This window comes from Podarcis melisellensis (genome assembly GCF_964234715.1).
Source record: "Podarcis melisellensis genome assembly, chromosome: 3".
Taxonomy (NCBI): domain Eukaryota; kingdom Metazoa; phylum Chordata; class Lepidosauria; order Squamata; family Lacertidae; genus Podarcis; species Podarcis melisellensis.
Window position 1 is genome coordinate 1980056 of NC_138530.1, and position 26856 is coordinate 2006911.

At 46.9% G+C, this 26856-nt stretch overlaps 1 protein-coding gene across 15 annotated transcripts in view; it reads left to right on the forward strand.

The window, feature by feature from the left end:
• Window positions 1–26856, forward strand: part of OTOF (otoferlin) — a 204435-nt gene that overhangs the window by 88021 nt on the left and 89558 nt on the right. For 14 of the 15 annotated variants that reach the window (XM_081903604.1, XM_081903593.1, XM_081903601.1 and 11 more), the window contains 8 exons: window positions 15702–15778; window positions 17420–17546; window positions 18640–18694; window positions 19582–19713; window positions 20994–21056; window positions 23651–23735; window positions 25353–25512; window positions 26444–26630. In XM_081903604.1, coding sequence (XP_081759730.1) covers window positions 15702–15778; window positions 17420–17546; window positions 18640–18694; window positions 19582–19713; window positions 20994–21056; window positions 23651–23735; window positions 25353–25512; window positions 26444–26630 — 886 coding nt within the window. Of the gene's footprint in view, window positions 1–7827; window positions 7846–15701; window positions 15779–17419; window positions 17547–18639; window positions 18695–19581; window positions 19714–20993; window positions 21057–23650; window positions 23736–25352; window positions 25513–26443; window positions 26631–26856 lie in introns of those variants that run through there. The other variant, XM_081903597.1, reaches the window with a different exon arrangement.

Here is a 26856-nt window from a genome sequence, read left to right on the forward strand (position 1 = left end):
TATACCCTGCCCATCAGGCTGAATTTCCCCAGCCACTCTGGGCGACTCCCAATCAAGTATTAAAAACAGTACAGCATCAAACATTAAAAACTTCCCTAAACAGGCCTGCCTTCAGATGTCTTCTAAAAGTCAGATAGTGGATTATTTCCTTGACATCTGATTGGAGGGCATTCCACAGGGCAGGTGCCACCACCAAGAAGGCCCTCTGCCTGGTTCCCTGTAACTTGGCTTCTCGCAGTGAGGGAACCACCAGAAGGCCCTCGGCGCTGGACCTCAGCGTCTGGGCAGAACAATGGGGGTGGAGACGCTCCTACAGGTAGACAGGTCTGAGGCTGTTTAGGGCTTTAAATGCTGATCTAGATGTTCAGACTTGGTTTAAGGAAGCTTCCTGCATTCCTGGGTTGAGCAAAACCATTCCCCATCCCCCCTCAGTCATAGAATCATAGCATTGTTGAGTTGGAAGGGCTCTCCAGGGGCCATCTAGTCCAGCCCCCTGCAATGCAGGAATGACTGCTAAATCCTAAATCTGATGTCTTCTTTCTGCTCTCCTGTGCCCTAATCCAGCAGACCATCAGGATTCGGGAGTAAGAGCCGTGATGGGTACCAATCCGTGGCCAGGTAGTTACACTCGGCGCGAAACTCTGGTGTAACCTCTTTCCTTGCAGTTGGGAGCCAAGGCCCCTCCTAGGCTCCCCCCCCCCCAAAAAAGCATTTTCTCCGTGCCAAGACAGAGCCCCAGGACTGGTTCCGAAATCTGGGGTCCAGTCCCCGAGACTCACAAAAGCCCAACCGAGACTCTCTGAGCATGCACAGATCGTGCGGCAGAGTAAACCACAAGCGGACCACGAACAGGGGAGGGCTAACAAGAAGAGACTCAAAATATACCTTGGTTTACAACTGTTATGGAAAAATCTAGCTGCTCGGCTGCTCAGCCCCCCAGCTGGTCAGGCAGAGCCCGAGGGTCCCTGCGGAATAAAGGAAGGAGTCCAGCCACCAAGCGGAGCAAATAGTTGTAGACCAAAGTTTATTGCGCAACAGGTTCAAAGAGGAATTTTGAACCCCAAGGATGGGGTGACAAGGACTTTTAAAAGTTTCCCACCATATCCCAGAATACAGTTCGTACAGCATCATTGCTACATCACTGACATATCACAAAAGGGGAGGGGTAGACAGGGCTTGGGACGCGGGTGGCACTGTGAGTTAAACCACAGAGCCTAGGGCTTGCCGATCAGAAGGTCGGCGGTTCAAATCCCCACAACGGGGTGAGCTCCTGTTGCTCGGTCCCTGCTCCTGCCAACCTAGCAGTTCGAAAGCACAGCAAAGTGCAAGTAGATAAATAGGTACCACTCCAGCGGGAAGGTAAACGGCGTTTCCGTGCACTGCTCTGGTTTCGCCAGAAGCGGCTTAGTCCTGCTGGCCACATGACCTGGAAGCTGTATGTCGGCTCCCTCGGCCAATAAAGTGAGATGAGCGCTGCAACCCCAGAGTCGTCTGCGACTGGACCTAATGGTCTTAATGGACTGGACCCTTTACCTTTACCCTTTACCTTTACAGGGGTTACACTAGTGTAACCTTGGCAAACCTGTCCAGACAAGTCCTTGGTACAAGATTAGCATAAGCAGACATGGCAGGGCAAGACCCAGGTATAAGATTAGCATAGACAAATATATCTTAAGTACCCACCACCCAAAAGTACAATGGAAGTTCCTTTGCATGTCTGGAGCCTTAGGCGAGTCAGGTGATGAGATTTGGCTTCCCTTGGCTAACAATAAGCATAGCAATTATCACCTCTGGAAACTTCCTGGAATCCTTTTTCAAGGGGAAAATAGCCTTGGAATGGAGGAAACTGGGAAAGGAGATGATTTTATATTATTTTTAAAGCTAGGTAACTTCCCTGAGCTGTCAAGTTGAAAGGATACATTCAGGCACAATATTTGTAACATTTAACTTTAAAGATGTGCGCCCCCGTAATTTCCGTAACATAATCGGTTCCGGAGGTCCAGTTGTAAACCAAAGCAGGTTTTAACCCAAGGCACACTTTTGCCAATGGGGCTCCCCCCCCCAATGGGTTGTAATCCCAAAAAAGGGACATAGACTTCTGGATTTGACATGGTTGTAATCCAAGACTTTTGCAAACCAAGGTACCACTGTATGGCAATATATAGCACAGAATTGTAGAGTTGAAAGGGAGCCAAGGGTCATCTAGTCCAACCCCCAGGTTCCAGGGGCGCTTGAGGTCCAGGAGCAGTTGACAACCCCCCCAAAAAACAGTGGCTCCTGGACCATGGGTGGCTGAGATTTTAAGGCCTTAATGGACCCGATCCACCAAGCCCAGCTGTTTCTCTACCTCTTCCAAGTGGTGAAGGGCTCAGATAGCATCCCTTTTCCTGTTTTGGGGTGCGTGGTGTGTGTGTGTAGTGGTTCGCTTTGTTTGTGTTACTGACCATGCAAGCACCGCTAAGCTGCAGTTGTTTGAGGAGTGACCGATTTGGAGTCAAGGGGTTCCTTCGAATCCTAGCACTGTAAGTTGCGAGGGATCCCCAAAGGCCATCTAGTCCAGCCCTCTGCAATGCAGAGACCACAGCTCACGAATCCCCAACAGAGGGCCACCCGACCTCTGCTTAAAAACCTCAAAAGGTGGACAGTCTACCTTCCCAGGTCAGAGAATAATAGAATGGTAGTTGGGAGGGACCCCTAAAGGTCCTCTAGTCCAACCCCCTGCAATGCGGAAAACGGCCCTTGCATGTGTCAGGCTAAGTGGTTTTTCTGAGCAGGAAGGAAATGAGCTTCTCTGCCTTCGGCTCCCATGATTTAATTGCCAACTGCTTTTGCTCTTCTGCAACAGCGATGAGCATGGAGACCCCAGGTACATGCATGTCTTCTGGGCTGCAGTTCCCCTTCCTTCCTTCCTTCCTTCCTTCCTTCCTTCCTTCCTTCCTTCCTTCCTTCCTTCCTTCCTTCCTTCCTTCCTTCCTATTTATTAATTTTATAATAACAAAAAATGAACCAAAAAAGAGAGAACATCATAATCCAAAATTTAACTCATACATCTTAATTGAATTCCCTCCACTCCCCCTCCTGGTTCCATTATTTTATACTTATTCATGCACGTCTATGGAGTCTTATAGGGTGGCGCTGTGGGTTAAACCACAGAGCCTAGGACTTGCTGATCAGAAGGTCGGCGGTTTGAATCCCCGCGACGGGGTGAGCTCCCGTTGCTCGGTCCCTGCTCCTGCCCACCTAGCAGTTCAAAAGCACATCAAAGTGCAAGCAGATAAATAGGTACCGCTCAGGCGGGAAGGTAAACGGCGTTTCCGTGCGCTGCTCTGGTTCGCCAGAAGCGGCTTAGTCATGCTGGCCACATGATCCGGAAGCTGTACGCCGGCTCCCTCGGCCAATAAAGCGAGATGAGCAACGCAACCCTAGAATCGTCCGCGACTAGACATAACGGTCAGGGGTCCCTTTACCTTTATGGAGTCTTATATCCTTAAGAATCCAGTTTTAAAATCTTAATCATGTTGTTACAAGTGACCTTTAGAACTTCGACTGATGTAGAAAGATATTCACAAAGCTTACGATATATGCCTTAAACATTTCCCCCCTTTTTAAAAACAACAATGTCCTTTTCTTTCTTGGGTTTCAAATTGTGTATTACGTCTCGCATAGTTCATTGGTTTGTTTTGCCAATCTTCATTGGGGGTGACTTCTTCCCTCTCTATCTTCAGCACTGGACATTGCGTGTCTGCCTTGTGTGCATGTGTGTGTGTGTGTGTGCATGTCCATACACACATGTGTGCGCTCTAGATACCAGCTCTGCACTTGAGGTACGCCAGTGGCCCCCAAACCTTCTGGGGGGACACCAGCCCCTTAGTCCCATGAAAGCGTACTCAGTGCCCCCCCAACCTGTAAAAAGCATCATTCAGAAGAGCAGCTTGCACCCCCACCAAGGAAGATAGGAGCACAGCACAATTTGAAACAGTAGCGATGAATTGCACATTCACCCCATAATAATAATAATAATAATAATAATAATAATAATAATAATAATAAATTTTATTTATATCCCGCCCTCCCCAGCCGAAGCTGGGCTCAGGGCGGCTAACAACAATCAAAATAGTCCAACATTCTAAAAACATTCATTATAAAATTAATTAAAATCAAATTAAAACCAAATTAATGGCAACCATTAGGCTAAAATTCTGTGAAGATTGCCAAAGGAGGGAGTCAGGCTGCGCCCTGACCAAAGGCCTGGTGGAACAGCTCTGTCTTGCAGGCCCTGCGGAAAGATGTCAAATCCCGCAGGGCCCTGGTCTCATGAGACAGAGCGTTCCACCAGATTGGAGTCGCGGCCGAGAAAGCCCTGGCTCTAGTTGAGGCCAGCCTAACCTCTCTTTGGCCTGGGATCTTTAGGATGTTTTTTGTTTGCAGACCGTAAATTTCTCTGTGGGGCATACCAGGAAAGGCGGTCCCATAGGTACGAGGGTCCTAGGTCGTATAGGGCTTTAAAGGATAAAACCAGCACCTTGAACCTGACCCTGTACTCCACCGGGAGCCAGTGCAGCTGGTATAGCACCGGGTGAATGTGATCTCGCAGCGAAGACCCCATAAGGAGTCTCGCCGCGGCATTCTGCACCCGCTGGAGTTTCTGGGTCAGTCTCAAGGGCAGCCCCACGTAGAGCGAGTTACAATAATCCAGTCTGGAGGTGACCGTCGTGTGGATCACAGGGTTAAACAGGTTTGTCTAATTAATTTGACAAAATCATAGAATGGTAGAGTTGGAAGGGACCAAGAGAGCCGTCTAGTCCATGGGTAGACAAACTAAGGCCCGGGGGGTAGGCTCTGGCCCAATCACCTACTCAATCCGGCTCGCGGCCGGTCCGGGAATAAGCGTGTTTTTACGTGAGCAGAATGTGTCCTTTTATTTAGAATGCATCTCTGGTTTATTTGTGGGGCCTGCCTGGTGTTTTTACATGAGCAGAATGTGTGCTTTTATTTAAAATGCATCTCTGGGTTATTTGTGGGGCATAGGAATTCGTTCACCCCCCCAAAAAAAGGTCTAAGGGACAGTGTACCGGCCCCCTGCTGACCCCTGGACTCTAGCCCAGCCCCCTGCAATGCAGGAATATTTCACCCAGTGTGGAGCTTGAATCCACAGCCCTGAGATTAAAAGTTTCATGCTCAACAGACTGAAATGGCCTTGATCCAGGGGCACCAGTTTTTCCAAGCCTGATAGGCACCTCCAGTGCCTTAGCATCCCACAGGTAATCTCACCACCCCCTGGGGGGCACTACCACTGTCATTTGGGAAACACTGATGCAGAGCTGTCAACATTTCCCTTTTTAAAAGGGAAATTCCCTTATTCCGAATAGGATTCCTCGCAAGAAAAGGGGAAAGTTGACAGCTATGCACTGATGTAAATGGTTAAAGTTCCCAGGGGTCAGCAAACTTTTTCAGCAGGGGGCCGGTTCACTGTCCCTCAGACCTTGGGGGGGCCGGACTATATTTTGGGGAGAAAAATGCACTAATTCCTATGCCCCACAAATAACCCAGAGATGCATTTTAAATAAAAGCACACATTCAACTCGTGTAAAAACACCAGACAGGCCCCACAAATAACCCAGAGATGCATTTAAAATAAAAGGGCACATTCTACTGATGTAAAAACAACAGACAGGCCCCACAAATAACCCAGAGATGCATTTAAAATTAAAAGACACATTCTACTTGTGTAAAAACACACTGATTCCCGGACCATCTGGGGGCTGGATTTAGAAGGCGATTGGGCCGGATCTGGCCCCCGGGCCTTAGGTTGCCCACCCATGGGTTAAACAATTAGGGAGAGATTTTAATGACTAGGGACCCTGGATGTTTAGGGCTGGCTTGGGTAGATAGCCAGCATTTGTGCTCCCTGCTGTCCTGATGGGAGAATGATTGGGGGGTAGCTTCTGACCTCAATCAGAGCTTCACGGGACTCCCAAAACCCCCAGGGCACTTATGGGGGCAAACCCCTGCCCTCCTCCTCAGCTCCCGGTGGCTGACGCAAAGGGAGAGTTGCCCTGCCATGCTCAGCGGCTCATCGCAAATATGTGATAGACAAGGAGGAGAAGGTGAGAACCTTGCTCCGTCTAGATCAGAATGGAGAATAAATTGGGCAAAATGAGCGAAGCTGTGCCAAGATTGTTAATTTGTGTAATTCATGTATTTGATTTCATTATTCCATAAAATTTATACAGCGCTCGAATGGGAAAGCAACACAAAACTCGAAGCCGTTTACAAAAGTAAGGGACAAGACTATAGGAAAAAATGACAGCAATGATTCAAGGCCTTTGAAAAGTAAAAATAAAAATACCATATTTTTCGCTCTATAGGACGCACTTTTTCCCCTCCAAAAATTAAGGGGAAATGTGTGTGCATCCTATGGAGTGAATGCAGGCTCCTTGGCTTCAGCAATAGCAACGCGAAGCCTCCGAAGCGCAGAGGGAGCACTCCCTCTGCACTCCGGAGGCTTCGCGTTCATTTTGCTGAAGCCTGGAGAGCGAGAGGGGTTGGTGCGCACTGACCCCTCTCGCTCTCCAGGCTTCAGGGATCGCCACCTGAAGCCTTTGGAGCGCAGCAGGACCTCGCACTGTGCTCCAAAGGTTTTGGGCTCCTTTTGCTGAAGCCGGGAGAGCAAGACTCTCCTGGCTTCAGCAGAGAGGGAGAGCTGCACAGCGCCCCTTCAGCCAAGCGGGAGGAGAAATGGAAGGGGCTCCGTTTCTCCTGCCGCTTCGCTGAAGGGGCACTGAGCAGAGAGGGGGATAAATTTTTTTCCCCTGTTCTCCCCCTCCTATGGTCCGGTGCGTCCTATAGAGCGAAAAATACGGTAGATTAAAAGTCACATCAACATTCTAGACGTCTGGGTAAGCTTTCCTGCACCGGAATGTTTTCAGCAGGTGCCAAATGGAGTCCAGTGAAGGTTCTTGCCTGATATCATTAGGCAGGGAGTTCCAAAGGGCTGGTGCTGCCAGATTTTGCTGTGAAATCCGAATGTTTCAACTTCCTTTGTCACTAAAAAGTTGCTGAAAGTCTCTCCAAGCCTCTCCCTGTGTGATCTCGCTACTGGCTGTTCTACTTCCAAGCTGTGTGTGGGTTTGCTGTGGTTTTCCAACTGGGGCAAGGCGTGGTTTTTTTTGGGGGGGTGCGTACATTGTACAGTTCACTTTCGGAAATCCAGGTGTCTGGGCAAACCTTTCTGTTCTTGTAATTTTGTTTTTTTTGAACCACGTGGCTTGTGTCCTTTCAGAGATAAGGTGAAGGGGAAAGAGAAAAAACACCGTCATTTGTTCAGGTATTGCAACTTGCCCCTTTCAGCTCCTGACTCAAGTTTCTAGTCCCTGGTTTGCAGTGCTACAGTTTGCTGTGTTTTCTGAATAACCTGGGGATATCCTTTTCAGGATGACGAGTGCGAAGAAAACCCTCACCGGAAAATATTATGGGTTGTTGAGAAAAGCCAGCAACTGGCAAAGGTTGGCAGAGGACGGGGCAGTCTCCCCCAGCTACCCCTTGCCATGCCTGGATATGTTCCTTGGGAAGACCTGGGTTCAAATCACCACTCAACTTGCCTTCCTTACAGGGGTGTTATGGGGATAAAATGGATATTTTTGTGTGTGGAACTATGTATGTCCTTTGATCTCATTGGACACAGAGCAGGGTTTCTTGTTCTTTTAAGTAATAGAAAAGATTGTGTGTATTTGGTTGATTTTCTTAGTACTTATGCACAATCCCTCACATTTTCCTTGTGTTTAATTTGGCATTTCCTGCACGGCCATCCACCCATCTCAGCAAAGGAAAAGACAAATCAAACAAGTAGGTGCTGCGATCGCTGCTGTTTCTCTTCCTATCTAACGGTTCTCTCTCTGTCCCCTCGATGCCTTTTTCCTTCGGAAGTAGACGACTTTCCGACAGAAACTTTCTCCCCTATGAAGGAAGGTTGCAGCATTTGGGACTTTTTAGTTTAGAGAAAAAGCGAGAAAGACGCAGAAGACAGGAGTTTATAAAATTAAGCTTTTCTCTCTCTCTCTCTCCCAATGCTATATCCAGTAAAGCTGGAAATTTGGAAGATTCAGGATTAATAATAATAATAATTTATTATTTGTATTGGACCGAGGCTGTTTCGAGTTTTAAGGTCAGCAACAACACTTTGAATTGTGCTCGGAAATATACTTCAAAGGACTTCATCACACAGTGCAAAGTTGACCTATGGAACTCACTGCCACAGGAGTCAGCTCACAGTCTAGATGGCTTTGAAAGTGGATTGAACAAATTCATGGAGGAAGAGAGGGCTATTTATTGGCTCCCAGTACATTTCCGAGCACAATTCAAAGTGTTGGTGTTGACCTTGAAAGCCCTAAATGGCCTCGGCCCAGTAGAGGCCCAGTAGACCTGAAGGAGCGTTTCCACCCCCATCGTTCTGCCTGGACACTGAGATCCAGCGCCAAGGGCCTTCTGACGGTTCCCTCCCTGCGAGAAGCCAAGTTACAGAGAACCAGCCAGAGGGCCTTCTTGGTGGTGGCGCCCGCCCTGTGGAACACCCTCCCATCAAGGAATGTCAAGGAAATAAACAACTATCTGACTTATCGAAGACATCTGAAGGCAGCCCTGTTCAGGGAAGTTTTTAATAATGTGACATTTTGATGTATTTTTAATCTTTGTTGGAAGCCTCCCAGAGTGGCTGGGAAACCTAGCCAGATGGGCGGGGTACAAATAAATTATTATTATTATTATTATTATTATTATTATTATTATTATTATTACTACTACTACTACTACTAATAGCCAGGATGGCTATGCTCTGTCCATAATACAAAACCAGCAAGCAGGAACCAAACACAAGAGCTTTCTCCCCTTCTGGGGGTTTCCAGAATTAACTGTCTCCAGCTGTGGAAGCAGAACATAGTCATTGAGAGCCCTCTTTTCCTCCACAGATCTGCCTAATCCTCTTTTAAAGCCATTCAAGTTGCTGGCCACCCCTGTGGCAGTGAGTTCCGCAGTTCGACTCTGTGCTGCGTGAAAGAGCCCTTTTCTAAAATCTTTCTCGGTTCTGCCAACATTTGGCTTCCTTCAATGATCATGGGTTCTAGCGTTACCAGAGAGAGAGAGAGAGACCATCTTCCCTGTACCTATCATCTGAGTGCCGTGCTTAATTTCATAAACTTTTGCCACGCTGCCTTGGACTCGCTGCTTCTCCGGCCAACAAGTCTCTTCCCACTGGAGCAGACTGGGTCCTTCTGAGCTATGGGCTCTTTCCCAAGCGCCGAGAGCGTACCCAGCCGCAGGTCTCTGAGCCAACTCCTTGTCCCCTTGACTGTACGCCTTTTCGGCGTTCATCCTCTCGTCTCTGCTGCACACCTTCTCCGCTATTATAAAGGCAGATAAAGTCTGAATAATTCATCTGCAGGCTGTAATCGGATCCTGGCCGAGTCCATCTGGAATTGCAGGAGAAAGAGGCGCTCAGAGGTCCTTTCTTTCCCCTGCACCCCAGAAAACATGAGCCCAGAGGGCTAGCGGTAAGGGAAGAGAGCCCAAGGCCTAGCCAAGGGACCAAATCACTGAAGCTACCTTTGGGGCAGCATCTAGAGTGGGCACCCCAATCAACCTCTCCAGTGGCACCTCGTATGGCGGCCGCTCCGAGCGTCCTGTTCTGTCTCGGATGTTCTCATCCAATATTCACGAAGGCGACGGTGTCAGTTCACCGGCAGAGCCGCTAGCTGAACATCAGCGCCACTCTGCTCCGCTGGCCGGAGGAAAATGGGGGGCAGCGGGGCCTGGGTTTGAGGCCGCTCGAGGGGCCGGGGAAAGGGTGGGAGTGGACGACGGGTTCCCCCACCGTGAGGCGAGCTGCTCTGCTCTCTCTCTCACCCCCATCCCAAGCCCCCTGTCCTCTGCTGGGATGGTAGTCGCGAGACACAGGTAGAGTCTGTCTTACCTGGGACACAGGTAGGTGATTGGTTTGTTTACCTCTGGAAGCTTTTGTTGGGGAGGGCAGGTAATGAATGCAAGGTGCCACCCCATAACAGAGTCATGGGCAAGATTAGGGCGTCTGGGTGGGAGGGCAGAAGTATTGCATTTTTTATTATTCAGCGTCTGGACATCAGAAACAGATGGCATGCAAGAGGAACGTGTTAAAGAGGACTAGTTTCTTGGGAGTGCTTTTAATACCAGCAAATCGCTGTTCTTGACCCAGAAAACCAGAACTCAAACCTAGGGGAAAGGTGTCCATCGCTGGAGGCGTCGTGTATTTGCTGGAGTGTTGACCTTGAGTGTTTGTGCTTGTGTGTGTGTATGTGAACAGAGGACTCAGCTGTTCATGAGAAAGCATGGTACAGTCTTCTCGGGTGACTATACCACACACTGAATGCATTCAACAGCTGCCTCTGGTGCCCAGTATCCCTACCCACTGATGTCAGGGAAAGAAGTGATGTGCAAGCAGCGATGGATTTTTAAAGAGGGATAGACAAATTCATGGGGACGCGGGTGGCGCTGTGGGTTAAACCACTGAACCTAGGGCTTGCTGATCAGGAGGTCGGCGGTTCAAATCCCCACGACGGAGTGAGCTCCCATTGCTCGGTCCCTGCTCCTGCCAACCTAGCAGTTCGAAAGCACGTCAAAGTGCAAGTAGATAAATAGGTACCACTCCGGCAGGAAGGTAAACAGTGTTTCCATGCACTGCTCTGGTTTCACCAGAAGTGGCTTAGTTCTGCTGGCCACATGACCCGGGAAAACTGTCTGTGGACAAACGCTGGCTCCCTCGGCCAGTAAAGCGAGATGAGCGCTGCAACCCCAGAGTGGTTCGCGGCTGGACTTAACTGTCAGGGGACCTTTCATGGAGGAGGGATGGGTTTTCAGAAGGCGCCTGTGGGTGAATTTGTTTCATGTGTGGAGAACCGTGCATACTGACCAACGCACAGTCTTTGCAGTGAGGTGCTATCTCGGTGGCATGAGTATCACGAAGGCGGGTAGATTCTTATCTGCTACAGCCTTCATCCGCCTGCACAGCCGTTGTAACATACCGCTTGTGATCATCCGCCTTTTTTGCCCTTGTGGGCTATCTGTGGCCACTAACCACAATGGCTATCCTCTCCATCCTGGCTTATAGGAAGAGGGAACTATACAAGGGAGATGCTCTATGGCCCTTCCACGGGAGCAAATCTGGAATTTAGCCTGGACCGTTTGGGACCTTCCAAAACTCCCCCTCTTCTCCATTTGTCTCTGGAATAACCAGACCCATCACCCTAGAGTCCTTATTTCATGACACCCTCCCTCTCTCCTCCCTCTCCCCCCCCATCCTGGCAAATGATCCCCCACCCCACTTCTCTGATTTAAAAGGAATGTTAATTATTCATCCGTTAATTAGCTTTTCATTATGCGTCAGCCGGGTGCCTGTAAGCAGGTCTCGTGTTTCAGATTCCGGACATTTATTTATTTATGTAAAAAGAAATCCAGAGTATAGGGGCCGGGCTGCACAAAATCATCTCTTCCCCTTCCCCTTAGAAAATGCAAAATTAATATCAAAAGCGCCAAAATCCGTTCCAGAAGTCCGTTTGACTTTTGAAAAGTTCGGAAACCAAGGCGCAGCTTCTGATTGGTGCAGGCGCCCCGGAAAAAATAGCCGACAACCGCATCAGGGGTTCGGCTTCTGAAAAACATTTGAAAACAGGAACGCTTACTTCCGGGTTTTCGGCGTTTGGGAACCAAAGCGTTTAAGTCCCAAGGTGTTTGAGAACCAAGGTACCACTGTATATGGTTTTATTCACACACATGTGCAACCTGAGCATAGGATGGAGGGGCTCACAGAATTGACACCCCAGAAGATCTGGCTTCTCCATTAGCCACAGCTTTGAATCCAGCACAGAGCAAGGAGGTCTCTGTGTCTCCAGATTCCAGCATTTAGCTCACACCCCAAAACTCTGGCTCTTCTTTTTTGAATGTTTGAAGTTTTAGTCTGTTTTTAATGTTCTATTGAAAGCCGCCCAGAGTGGCTGGGGAAACCCAGCCAGATGGGCAGGGTAGAATTATTACTATTATTATTATTATTATTATTATTATTATTATTATTATTATTAACCAACCATGAGTCTGGCATTCCTGCAACTTAGCTTGTTCTTTTGGGAGCTGATGTGGGCACTTACAGGGCTTCTGAGGGTCTTGTCTTACAAAGAAACGTGTTTGACATGTTCAGCAATCATACCTTGGGTTAAAGTCGCTCCAGTTTGAGCGTTTTCAGGTTGCACTCCACGGTGACCTGAAAGTAATGGAATGTGTTACTTCCGGGTTTCGACGCTCGCACAGACGCTCAAAATGTCGTCACGCACATGCGCAGACGCAGGGTGCGTTCTGCTGTGGATGTGAACGGGGCTCCAGAACGGATCCTGATCGCATCCAGAGGTACCACTGTATTGTAGAGGACCCTGAGGAGCATCTAGTCCATGGGTAGGCAAACTAAGGTCCGGGGGCCGGATCTGACCCAATCGCTTTCTAAATCCAGCCCGCGGATGAACTGGGAATCAGCGTGTTTTTACATGAGTCGAATGTGTCCTTTTATTTAAAATGCATCTCTGGGTTATTTGTGGGACATAGGAATTTGTTCTTTTCCCCCTATCAAAATATAGTCCGGCCCCCTACAAGTTCTGAGGGACAGTGGACCAGCCCCCTGCTGAAAAGGTTTGCTGAACCCTGATTTCTAGTCCAACCCCCTGCAATGCAGGAATATTCATCTGTCCCATACAAGGATCGAACCTGCAACCTTGGCGTTATCAGCACCACACTCTAAGCAACTGAGCTATCCAGAAATGAGGTCCTCCTTAAAATTCCAATGCTCAGTGAGTACAGGACTCCAACGATTGGACTCAAGGCATCATCTGATTTGACCCCGCACCCAAGCCACAGCACCATTCTCTAAGGCAGGCTTCTCCAACCAGTTGGCCTCCAGGTGTTTCAAACTACAACTCCCACCAGCAGGCAGGTGGGAGTTGTAGTATAATCTGAAACATCTGCAGGCCCCCATGTTTGCAGAAGCCTGAGCTAAGGGCTGAGACTCCAGGATATACTGTATTTTTCACTCTATAAGACGCACCAGACCACAAAATGCACCTAGTTTTTGGAGGAGGAAAACAAGGAAAAAATACTCTGAATCTCAGAAGCCAGAACAGCAAGAGGGATCGCTGCGCAGTGAAAGCAGCAATCCCTCTTGCTATTCTGGCTTCTGGGATAGCTGCTCAGCCTCCATTCGCTCCATAAGACGCACACACATTTCCCCTTACTTTTTAGGAGGGAAAAAGTGAGTCTTATAGAGCAAAAAATACAGTATCTTACAAGAGGATGATGAAGCAGGAGTTGAAATAAATGTCCAAAGGCCAAGAGTCATATACCAACGGGAATTTGAGTAATTACATTGGATCTGAAACTCTGGGTGTGGACATGGCTGACCTGTGAAATCATTACAGGAAAGTAATTCATGCAGGAAGCCCAACATCTTTAGGGAACCTCCGCTCCATATCTTGCCATGCCACTCAGATAAACACAACTGTCAAATCCTTTCATCATTTTCACATTCAACTCTCCCCAGCCTTCATCCCCAAAGACAGTCTAAGCATCTTGTCCCTTATCCACTGTCCAGCTCACTATGATCAACTGGAGAAGCCCTCAGATTTGTTTAGTATCTGCACAAACGAAGGCATTCAATATAGCGGGCACCTTCACTTTTGCTATTTTGCCTTCTGCTGGGAAAGTATGTTTGACCAAGTGCTTTTTTATATATAGAGAGAGGTCACTGGGTTCAGCACTGGTCATTTGTTCAGCTGTGTTAACAACAAGCCCCAAATTCTGGGATCCTGTTCCACCATTTTGCAATGTTTTCCAGAGCCTCCAAAATGGTGCGGCTGATCTGGCCATCCAAACTGCAGCAGCACTTGGCCACAGGTTTGGAGTAAACTGGACAGTGTTGGATTGGGGGCGATTAGTATTGCCCCATGCTGGTTAGGTCAGCCAGACATTTTTGAGGGGCGCTTCCAAACTCGGGGTTTGCCCTGCAATTCAGTTGCAAAGCATTTGCAAAACTTTGGCACATGTTTGGAGCAAATCAGGCAATGTTGGATTTGGGGGGTGTGATATCCAGAAACCCCAGTTTGATAATTGCTTAGTTTTGGGGGCACTGCAAAACATGGGTTTGCTCTGCAAAACTTTGGCACAGGTTTGGAGTGAATCGGACGGTGCAGGATTTTGGGGTGATGCCTAGGACCCCAGGTTTGATGTATCAATTACTCCGTCTCGGACATGCAGCAAAATGCAGGGTTTGTGCTGCAAACTGATTGCAAAACTTTGAAGGTGACCCCAACTTAGGGGGTTCATAACTAGCACAGCTCGTTTGTTCTTCATTTTTAAAAATGTTCTGATTATTTTATTGCATCCCACCATGAGATAGATAGATAGATGATAGATAGATAGATGATAGGTAGGTAGATAGATAGATAGATAGATAGATGATTGATTGATAGATAGATAGATAGATATAGATAGATAGATGATAGATAGATAGATGATAGATAGATAGATAGATAGATAGATAGATGATAGATAGATAGATAGATAGATGATAGATGATAGAGATAGATGATAGATAGATAGATAGATAGATAGATAGATAGATGATATATAGATAATAATGATGATGATGGTGATAGATAGATAGATAGATGATAGATATAGATAGATAGATAGATAGATAGATAGATAGATAGATAGATAGATAGATATAGATAGATAGATAGATATAGATAGATAGATAGATAGATAGATGATAGATAGATGATAGATAGATAGATAGATAGATAGATAGATAGATAGATAGATGATAGATAGATAGATAGATGATAGATAGATAGATGATAGATAGATAGATGATAGATAGATAGATGATAGATAGATAGATAGATAGATAGATAGATAGATAGATAGATAGATATAGATAGATGATAGATAGATATAGATAGATGATAGATAGATAGATAGATAGATAGATAGAGATAGATAGATGATAGATAGATAGATAGAGATAGATAGATGATAGATAGATAGATAGATAGATAGATAGATAGATCAGTGTTTTTCAACCACTGTTCTGCGGCACACTAGTGTGCCACAAGATGTTGCCTGGTGTGCCGTGGGAAAAATTGAAAAATTCGAAAGATTTTAAAATAAAGTATTTTATAATTTTTCATATTTCTGTTTACTTACTATTTCATAATAAAGTAATTATAAAATACTTTCTTTTTTGTTTATTTGATTCCTATTCAAGAGAATTACTTTATATATAGTCAATATAGGCACAGAGTTAATTTTTTTAACATTTTCTAATGGTGGTGTGCCTCGTGATTTTTTTCATGAAACAAGTGTGCCTTTGCCCAAAAAAGGTTGAAAAACACTGAGATAGATGATAGATGAGTTGGCAGTTTATAAGTGCTCAAATAAATAAATAAATAAATCTCCCTATATTCTCTCTCTCATTTTCCTTACTCTTTCTTCCCTCTGTTTGGCTCTCCCCACTGTCAAAGTTCAGATTGTAAGTTCCTAGGGGCAAAGACCTGTTGTGTATGTATGTATGTATTTGGGGGTTCCCACTGTAAAATGGGGCAACGACACTGACACTCTGCCTACTCTTCTTACAGAGCTGGGAAAGGCGTCTTTTCAGCCATGAAGCTGGGCAAAGCACGTGGTCAAAAAGATGACCACCACAGGAAGCAAGGTAACTCTTTGTACCCTCACCTCCTGGTCTTCTGGGCAGCAAGGAATTGTGACCGCTGAGACCTTTTGCAGTGCATGTCTGGGGGCGTCCAGGTCCAGTTCGAGGAGAAAAGTATATTGCCGATATTAATATAGTAATAATAATAATAATAATTTATTATTTATACCCCGCCCATCTGGCTGAGTTTCCCCAGCCACTCTGGGCGGCTCCCAATCAGTGTTGAAAACAGTACAGCATTACATATTAAAAACTTCCCTGAACAGGGCTGCCTTAAGATGTTTTCTGAATGTCAGGTAATTCTTTATCTCTTTGACATCTGATGGGAGGGCGTTCCACAGGGCGGGCGCCACTACCGAGAAGGCCCTCTGTCTGGTTCCCTGTAGCCTCACTTCTCGCAATGACGGAACCGCCAGAAGGCCCTCGGCACTGGATCTCAGTGTCCGGGCTGAACGATGGGGGTGGAGACGCTCCTTCAGGTATACAGGACCGAGGCAGCTTGAAGAAATTGGATGCATAAAAACTGACTCCTTGTGGAATGAAAATATTGTCCAGACCCATAAATATGATTCAAGCTTTACTAACAAGAACGTCTCCAAAACAGGTATAAAAACAATCAATGATACAGTGGTGCCCCACAAGACGAATGCCTCGCAAGACGGAAAACCCGCTAGACGAAAGGGTTTTCCGTTTTGGAGGCGCTTCGCAAAATGAATTTCCCTATGGGGTTGCTTCGCAAGACGGAAAAATCTTGCGAGTTCCTTCGGTTTTTTTCCCCTCCCCCCCTTTTCCTAAGCCGCTAAGCTGCTTAACAGCTGATCCGCTGATAAGCCACTTAACAGCTGATCACTAAAAGCCGCTAGACCGCTAATAGCGCTAATCCGCTAAGCTGTCAATGGGCTTGCTTCGCAAGACGAAAAAACCGCTAGACGAAGAGAGTCGCGGAACGGATTCTTTTCGTCTTGCGAGGCACCACTGTACAACCAAACAGTTCCATAAGATATTTGGTTATCAAAGCTCAGCATCTTCTTCTTAGAAATATAATATAACTCTAAACAGGTACGGTAAGGTAAAGGTAAAAAAAACACCCTGGACAGTTAAATCCAGTGAAGAATCAAAGGTCTCTCTCTCTCTCTCCTCTTACACAGAATCCATTAGCCTGCATTTCATTAGCCTGAGGCTGTTTCTTCTGGAAGACAATCATTAGCACACCTTTCTCTCATTTATCCTGGGAACAAAAGACCCAAAGTCAACTCCCTTCAAAACGGAGATTTGCAACTGAATACCTTAATCATATGATCTAAGGTTAAACACCCATGTGAAAGAACAGGGAACATCAACAGTTAATTATTCACCCAGCTCTTTCTAGCTTTAGTACACCACAACAGAAGTTTTCAGTGTTAAACCCTTTCAGCAATATACATACAGGCATTCCAGCGTGCAATTAAACAACCATACTTAACCAAATATCCCTTGAATTCTTTGCATCTATGGATGCAGCCTCCCAGAAACAGCTATTGGATGAATGGAATGGCAGAGAAGTCCATGTCTCCCTGCCTTTTATACTTCACAGATCCCAGGAGGAGCCACTGATAGCTCAGATTAAGAGGTTTAATTATGAATTTGCGTCTCTCTCCATGGCAGATGAACCGGCGGTCCTGGAAGCCGAAGACCTGGACCGGAAGGCGATGCGGCTGGGAGGTGGGCTGGACCCAGACACCATCTCCCTGGCATCGGTCACAGCTGTCACCACCAATGTATCCAACAAGAGGTGAGCAGGCTTGCAAGGCAAGCTGAGGGATAGCGTCCAAAGCTTGTCGTCAATTGTCCTTTACTCAGATTAGGCTTATTAACATGGATGGATCCAAGTTAGGTATCATAGAATTGTAGTGTTGGAAGGGACCCCCAGAGGCATCTAGTCCAAACTCCTGCATTGCAGGAATCTCAGCTAAAGCATCCATGGCAGATGGTCATCCAACCTTTGCTTAAAAACCCCCAAGGAAGGAGAGTCCACCACCTCTTGTGGCAGTCTGTTTCACGGTCGAACAGCTCTTAACGTCAGAAAGTTCTTCCTCAAAGGATCCAGAAACAATGGAAATGTTTAAATGGTTATTTATGTAGACAAGGATTAAATGTAAGGTCTTGGTTGTGTTTAGAATAGATTTATGAAAGACTTAGAAAACTTATTGATTAGAATATTTGTATGAGATTGTATGGGGAAAATACGGAATAACAGACACAAGTTTGCTTAAAATGTATATAGGGAGTACAGCGTAAGCGATGGAAGTCAATCAATGAAATTTTATTATTGAGATATTTGTAGAATAAATTTGGAAGAAATTTTTCCTATTTTTCTTCCTCCAGTTTTTCTTCTTATTTTTTCTTTTCTTCCTTTTTTCCTTTTTTGTTCTTTTTTATATATGTGTGCTTATCTGAAAAATATATGTATATATGTATTTGTATGTATTTTGCTTGTATTTTGTAATAATTATGTTAAATATTAATATTAATATTAATAATAATAATAATAATGCTCTTCCTAATGTTTAGTGGGAATCTCCTTTCTTGTAACTTGAAGCCATGGGTTCGAGTCCTACCCTCCAGAGCAGGAGAAAACAAGCTTGCTCCAGGAGAAGTATGATGTGCAACACTAGGGGCAAAAGATCTTCTCTTTTCCAGAACCTGCTAAGCAGGGCACAATTCATATATGGAATTCTGATGTCGAGGGGAAAGCTTTTCACCCTCGACTTTCATCTGGCAAACATAGTGCTGACCTACCTTCTCGGGCTCTTGTGCAGCTTACTGAGATAGTGTTTGTGAACTGTGCTGAGCACTTTTCTCACTGTGATTATTCCCTTTTCCAGATCCAAGCCAGATATTAAAATGGAGCCCAGTGCTGGGAGGCCTATGGACTACCAGGTAAGCTGTTTACCATCTACCTTTCATGGCGAACCATCCCTGGTGTACCCTCTGGCTTAACAACACACACACACACACACACACACACGTACGTATCTGAAGAAGTGTGCATGCACACAAAAGCTTATACCCAGAACAAACAAATACTTGGTCTCTAAGGTGCTACTGACTTTTTTTTTTAATTTTGACACACACATATTGTTTGGTGAAGAAGTAAAAGTAGTATTTACTTACATAATTTGGGTCTTGAAGCAGCAATTACAGTAGCTAAATGAAGGCAGGTTTATAACTAAGTTCTAAAAGTAAAAAATAGGCAGCGCTGTATAGGGAAGCTTTTTATTGTGCAGTGTTTTATTATGTGTGTGTATGTGTGTATATATATATATATATATATATATATATATATATATGTGTGTGTGTGTGTGTGTGTGTGTGTGTGTGTAAAATAGAGTGGCTGGGGCAACCCAGCCAGATGGGCAGAGTACACATATTATTACAAATTTTTATTTCGTCTTCTTCTTCATCTTCGTTCAAAAATGGTGTCTGAACTGCAGAGCTCAGACATGCCTGTGTGGTCAGCTTGGAAACATAATGAAGAAAGAAGAGGCTGACCAGGCAGGAAGGAAGTATGTAGTGTTACAGCTTCCTGCCAAAGCAGACAAAGGAAATGATGTCACAGAGTTCTCTCTAGCAAATTTGTCGGGAAAGCTCTCTGAGCCTCAGCCCCTTCGCGAGCCCATCTGGCAATACACGAATTGCTGGTTTGGCTGCAATAATGCCCCACATCTCCCCTTAGGGACAAGAGCGAGGAGAGGGAATAAAGGAAGATGGCGCCCAACTCTGAGTGGCCCAGGTCACGGCTAACCACCTCTTCCTTCTCCCACCAGGTCAGCGTCACGGTCATTGAGGCGCGGCAGCTGGTGGGGCTCAACATGGATCCTGTGGTCTGCGTGGAGGTGGGGGACGAGAAGAAATACACGTCCATGAAAGAATCGACCAACTGCCCCTACTACAATGAGGTGAGGTCTCTGCCTGGGGCTGTGTGGATAAGCCCTGTGTCTCCTCTGCAAGAGGCTGGGCTGGGCGGGACTGATCCATCCCTCCTGTGCGTAATAACAATTTTAATTTCAGTTAAAAACTCTGCAAAAGGAATGTTTCAGTGCAGCAATGCAGCAAAGGACCCAAAGAGTGTTCTTATCCTGGAATGCTGATATTTGAATGTCTTGCTAAGAAAAAAATGATTTAAGAAACCCACCACTTTTTCAAAATTCAAGAATCCCCCCCTTCATATTTTGAGGGAATTGTAGACTTTCACCATTATTTCTGCCTTGGCCGTGGAACATCGAGATTCTAGAACAGCCTTTCTCAGCCTTGGGTCCCCAGATGTGCTAGAACTACAGCTCCCATCATCCCTGGCCACTGGTCATGCTGGCTAGGAATGATGGGAGTTGTGGTCCAACAACATCTGGGGACCCAAGGTTGAGAAAGGCTGTTGTGTGGCGAGTTCCCACCTCCCCCCAGTGGAAATAAAGACACATGGCGCAGATATTTAAGGTTAATGGGCTAAATATGGCCACAACTTTATTGGTTACAGGTGATGAGCGGTATTGGCTTAGGCATTGGTCCTAACCAACTATATCTGGCTTCAGCCCATCCGCTTGAAGACCGGGAAGGGTTAACCACCAGTAGGGGGAGTCCTTTTGATGCACATCAACTAGGAACTCCCCCGGGGTCACCACTAGGGGGCGTGCCTTAGGCACTCACCTCCCCAGGCTTCAGACAGGACCACGCCCCCTGGAATCCTTTATCGGACTACCCTTCAATATGTGGGGCAGGTGATGGCACTTCCTCCTCCCTCCCATCTACATAAAAATACCAATACCAATGCCTAACCGCCAATACCAAGGAAGTTGTGACGATTTGCTACGAGGTAGGCGAAAAACCAAGTGGCTGGTGCCAAATTGCCAAGTGGGAAAATTCCTACCAGGCCCCTCAATGGCGACTACAAAGAGGGAGATCCCAGGCTGCCCCTGCATTAAATGGAGCATGCCACGCCCCCCAGGCCAGCCGATTGGCTGGCCAGGGGATGATGCGATCGGGATTCCCTCAATCGCGCGGAGGCTGAGAGCCAGCCCCCACGCGCATGGTGGAAGGGTGAAGCCCGCAACCCCACCTCCTTCTACGTCGGAAGTGGCTTTCTAGAATGATATACATTGGGTTTTGTTTTTTTAATCATGTTCTTTCTTACCATGGCTAATCCTTCACACCCCTTTTCTCTCTCCTTCCTCCCTGCTCCCAGTATTTTGTCTTCGACTTCCACGTTCCCCCAGATGTCATGTTCGACAAAATCGTCAAGATATCGGTGAGCAAGACTCTCTGCCTGTTCCTCTGTCTCCATTGGAGAATTCTTGTAAACTGGCCAGTTTTGAGATGAACAGCTTAGGAGAAGGCAACATGGAGAGCTGGAAACAGATGCACATGAAGAAATTGGGTGCCATTTAAGAGAAATACCTGATGCTCCAAACCAGCGTGTGAATCAAGTCTAGGGCACATGAGGCTAGAGATCTATGCCCCAAGAAATGGGTTCAAACACACCGTTTTATCTAACACACATATTTTTGCAAGCAATTTCCTCTGCAGCATGGCATTCCTGTATGTTTATTCCACTGATATTGCATCATGCGTGCTTCTCTCCAATGTGTGCATTTCTGTTCTACATGGTTTTGGTCGAGTACTGCTGTTGCAAAATTCAGAGAACTGTGAATCTCAAAGGGCTGTACACTGACTCTGTGTATGAGATTTCATGGGACCATCTGGGTTCCTGCTGGATCTTCTGCAAGCATCCTTAGCCTCTCAGAATGCAAAAGCTGAGCAGGCTTTGCCCAGCAAGCAAGGCAGAGAGCTTAAAACATCTTTCCGCACCAGGTCTGCTTAGGTTAGGTAAAGGTAAAGGGACCCCTGACCATTAGGTCCAGTCGCAGATGACTCTGGGGTTGCAGTGCTCATCTCGCTTTACTGGCCGAGGAAGCCGGCGTACAGCTTCCAGGTCATGTGGCCAGCATGACTAAGCCGCTTCTGGCGAACCAGAGCAGCGCACGGAAACGCCGTTTACCTTCCCGCCGGAGTGGTACCTATTTATCTACTTGCACTTTGACGTGCTTGGAACTGCTGGGTTCTCAGGAGCAAGGACCGAGCAACGGGAACTCACCCCGTCACAGGGATTCGAACCGCCAACCTTCTGATCGGCAAGTCCTAGGCTCTGTGGTTTAACCCACAGCGCCACCCGCGTCCCATCTGCTTAGGTTACCTGGCACAAAAAGAGTTTTTAAGCTCCCAGAATTGCTTGCTGGGAGTATGGGGAATTTTCTCTCTCTCTGCCTCACCCACTAAGGCAGCAGTTCTCAACCTGTGGGTCCCCAGATGTTGTTGGATTACAACTCCCATCGTCCCTAGCTAGTGCTCAGGGATGATGGGAGTTGTAGTCCAACAACTTCTGGGGACCCACAGGTTGAGAACCGCTGCACTAAGGTTTGGACATACAGTGGTACCTCGGGTTAAGTACTTAATTCGTTCTGGAGGTCCGTTCTTAACCTGAAACTGTTCTTAACCTGAAGCACCACTTTAGCTAATGGGGCCTCCTGCTGCCGCTGTGCCGCTGGAGCACAATTTCTGTTCTCATCCTGAAGCAAATTTCTTAACCTGAAGCACTATTTCTGGGTTAGCAGAGTCTGTAACCTGAAGCGTATGTAACCTGAAGCATATGTAACCTGAGGTACCACTGTATGCAATTTTCGGGTGTACATGTAATCTTTGGCACCAAACCTGCATGTAAGATATACCGTATTGGCCTGAATATAAGTCCCACCTTTTCCCCAAATGCCAACCATGAAAAGTTAAAGTGCGGCTTATATTCATAACCTTATGGTATGCAGCCAGGAGCGCTGGGCAAACAGCTCTAGGAGCATGGCAAAGCGAAGCCCGCCCACTGCACAGCCCCCCCCCACTCTCCCCCAAGGCTGGGAAGGGAGAGAGCGAGGAAGGGGAAAGGCTGCCGGCAACATAGCACAGCTCCTCCCATTGCACCCAGGATGCAGCCAGGAGCAGCGAGGAAGGGAGCGGCTTATATTCGGGGGGGGGTTCTCTCTCTTTTCTCTCCCCCCCTCCAATTTTAAAGGTGCAGCCCATATTGGGGTGCGGCTTATATTCAGGCCAATATGGTACTGCACTGGGTATGGATGGCTTGTGGGATTTGACTTTCCTCAGTGGGTAATTTACTGTATTTTTCGCTCCATAAGACACACCTAGTTTTTAATAGACGAAAATGGGGAAAGCTCTGTTTTTTTTTGAGGATCAGCTCACAGTGGTGCAGCTTCTTTTGCAAAAGGAGAAAGCCCCCTTTTTTGAGGATTAGCTCAAAGTTGTTGAGCTTACTTTGCAAAGGGGAAAAAATCCTGTTTTTATGGGGTTCAACTCACAGTTCTGCAGCTTCTTTAGGAAAGGAAAGGGAGCCCTTTCTGCAGTTCCCAGACAGATAATCTAATCAGCCAGTCACATGTCGCTGGGGAAACAAACAGCCTCTGTCTGCAGAACATAAAAAAATGGAGGCCTGGGCAAGGGGCTGGAAAGGGAGCCAGTGATTGACCACACATTCACTCCATAAGACGCACAGATATTTCCCCTTACTTTTTAGGAGGAAAAAGGTGCGTCTTGTGGAGCAAAAAATACGGTAATACCCACCGTTTAGAAAACTAACGGGCCACCTTGCTAACCGAAGTGAATTCCTTCATTTACATCCATCCTATCAGTTAATACAGACAAACTATCTAACATTTCTATAGCATTTAGGGTTCAGTAGGTGCCCATTTATCGTATTCCTCAGAAATGTCTGCTGTGAAGCACAAGGTAGGATCCTTGCTAAACCTCTCCTCTGACTCTCCCTCCCCCTTTATCCTGAAGGTGATTCATTCCAAAAACCTCCTGCGCAGTGGAACCTTAGTCGGCTCCTTCAAAATGGACGTCGGAACCGTTTACACCCAGCCAGGTAGGTGGAAAGAGTTTTTTCTGGTGTGGAAGGCTGTTCTCGTGCTGTCAGGACGGCGGCAGTAGCTGTGAGAGAAACTTCTCCTTGGCGGTTCAATACGGAGGCTGGCACCAAATTTCCAGTTAGCCAAATTTTATTCATAGAATCATAGAGCTACAAGGGACCCTGAGGGTTTCCTAGTCTGATCCTCTGTAATGCAAGAATGCAGGGCGTCATTTTAGCTGTTCATTTCTCTAGTCAACCACCCTCTGCCACCTCCGCACCTCACCATCTCTTCATCCAACCACAGTCCTGGGAAACACTTACTCAAACCATTTTTTTTTCTGTGCATGGAGCCCTCGCTGCACTATCTGACATTCTTTTTGTGGGAATGTTCAGGGTGGCAGGAGAGGATATATTGTTTATTAATATCCTTCTAAACTTGCACTAGCAAGTTCCTTTACTTAGCAGAGTTACATCCCCCTTTTTACATGCACAGCAGATAGCTGGTTGCAGGCTCGTGTGAGCCTCTCACTAGTATACAATTCAGTCTGTCTCAGATTGAATTGTATGGTCCTGGTAAGTTCCCTTAAATGCCTCTTAAAAGAATAAAGATGTCACTATCCTATTCAAAGTCAATAAAAGAAGTTTACTTACATCAGTTCACGGTTGGAACCCTGAAGGCAGACTTAGTTACAAATACAGTGGATGCTCGGGTTGCGAACGTGATCCATGCAGGATGCACGCTCACAACCCGCAGCATCCGCAACCTGCAGCAGCGCGTCTCTGCACACACGGGTTGTGATACGTGCTTCTGTGCATGAGCAAAGGGCGATGAAGTGCTTCTGCACATGTGTGACCACTGAAACCCGGAAGTAACCCGTTCTGGTACTTCTGGGTTTTGGCGGTCCATAACCCAAAAAAACACAACCTGAAATGTCTGTAATCTGGGGTATGACTGTATGTACATGTAGATCTACTCCATATGGGGGGGAAGTCCCAGTGCTTCTGCTAGCTAAGAGCTGACAGAGCAGTCCTAGCTAGAAGCTGGTCCAACGAAGAAGGGAGTCAAAGAGAGAGAGGTGTGCTGCGTGACCCATCCTTTTATTACCTGGGCAGGTAAAGTCACACCCACCTTCTATCACATGCAAAAGGAAGGATGCTCCAGCCAAGAGGAACAGGAAGTTTCGACTGGCTGGACCAAACATTCTCTCTCATATCCACTCTAGGAAAACAAAGAATGTTGTACTTGACTGCTCCCACAGTTTTTCACTCTAACATTTAGTCACTAGGCTCCTCCTAAACTGGTTCTTGCCACTTTTGTGGTCCAGCCACACGCTTTGCAGAGTGACATGGTCCTCACTGATAATGGGTTTCACAGAAGTCTGCCCATCCTCTTTGGTGGGCACCATTGCGGGCTGGTGTTCCCCCTGGCATCCCGGGATCCAATGTGGAAAGTCCCAAGGACTGTTTCCCATGCAACAATGGGAGCCTAATGAAGCCGCCGTTCCTGCACCAGTCCACCTGGGGGAACGAAGGTGCCAGGCTCTGCCGAGATGCTCAACTTGTGGGTGATCCTGCCCTCTCCCCAGCCCACCTCGCAGGGTCTCATGGTGGCTCCTTGTCTTCTCCTTGCAGAGCACCAGTTCTACCACAAGTGGGCGCTCCTCTCGGACCCGGAGGACATCACCGCGGGGCTGAAGGGTTATGTGAAGGTGGACATCGCGGTGGTGGGCAAAGGGGACAACATCAAGACGCCCCACAAGGCCAATGAGACGGACGAGGACGACATTGAGGGGTCAGGAGGGGAGAGGGCGAGGAAGGAGAGAAGAGCAGAGGGAGGGGGAAAGGGGGGAGGAGAGAGAGAGAGAAGAAGAAGAAGAGTTTGGACTTGATATCCCACCTTTCACTCCCCTTAAGTCAGGGGTTGGCAAGGTTTACCTCAAATTGGCCAGTTCATTCCAGCGGAGACGCAACAGAAATGCAATTTTTGGCTACAGAAGTGAGTCCGTGTGTCGCACTGTGCCGGTTTAATGCAGCGCATGGGGACTCGGTTCGGGGGCAGCTCGTTAAACGATCCCCGTGGGCCGTTTCTGGCCCATGGGCCTTAGGTTGCTGACGCCTGCCTTAAAGTGGGGTCTCCATCTTCTTTCCCTTCCTTCCCCACAACAAACACTCTGTGAGGTGAGTGGGGCTGAGAGACTTCAGAGAAGTGTGACTGGCCCAAGGTCACCCAGCAGCTGCGTGTGGAGGAGCGGGGAAGCAAACCCAGTTCACCAGATTTCGAGTCCACCCCTCTTAACCACTACACCACTCTTTTACAGATTGTTCTTTGCTGAAAGAAAATTACATGAAAACGATGTATAGATGGTATATAACACCAGTGCAGATAGGAACAATGTATAAAACTGCTTCAAATATATGCTGGAAATGTAAGGAAAAAGAAGGGACTTTTCACCATATGTGGTGGGACTGTAGTAGGATTTTTAAAAATTGGGAAATGATACACAACGAGTTGAAGAAAATGTTCCAATTAACATTTGTAAAAAAGCCTGAAGCACTTTTGTTAGGGATTGTAGGAAAAAACCTGCCAAGGAAATTGAAGAACATTTTCATGTACGCAACAACGGTGGCAAGAGTGCTTCAGGTTTATTAACAAATGTTAGATGGAACATTTTCTTCAACTCATTGTATATCGTTTCCCAAACGGTCTTGACTGTGTCTTGCAGGAACCTGCTCCTTCCCGATGGCGTCCCTCCGGAGAGGCAGTGGGCGCGCTTCTACATCAAGATCTACCGGGCAGAAGGTCTCCCTCGCATGAACACCAGCATCATGGCCAACGTCAAGAAGGCCCTCATTGGGGAGAACAAGGACCTGGTGGACCCCTACGTCCAGGTCCTCTTTGCAGGACAAAAGGTACATGGGCATGTTAAGAGAGTCCCGGGACTCGGCCCACCTGAGAGTCCCCCTCGCTTGCAGAGAGACAGCTGGCTTTTGTTTAATGATGTGCATCCTTTGGACCATCGCTCTAATCAGTTAGACTGCAACGGCCATTCAATAAATAGAAAAAAAGGTGCTAAGAAAAATAACTTTGCTTGTCAAATTTCAAACCACCAGGATGTTACAACGGAGTATTACCGGT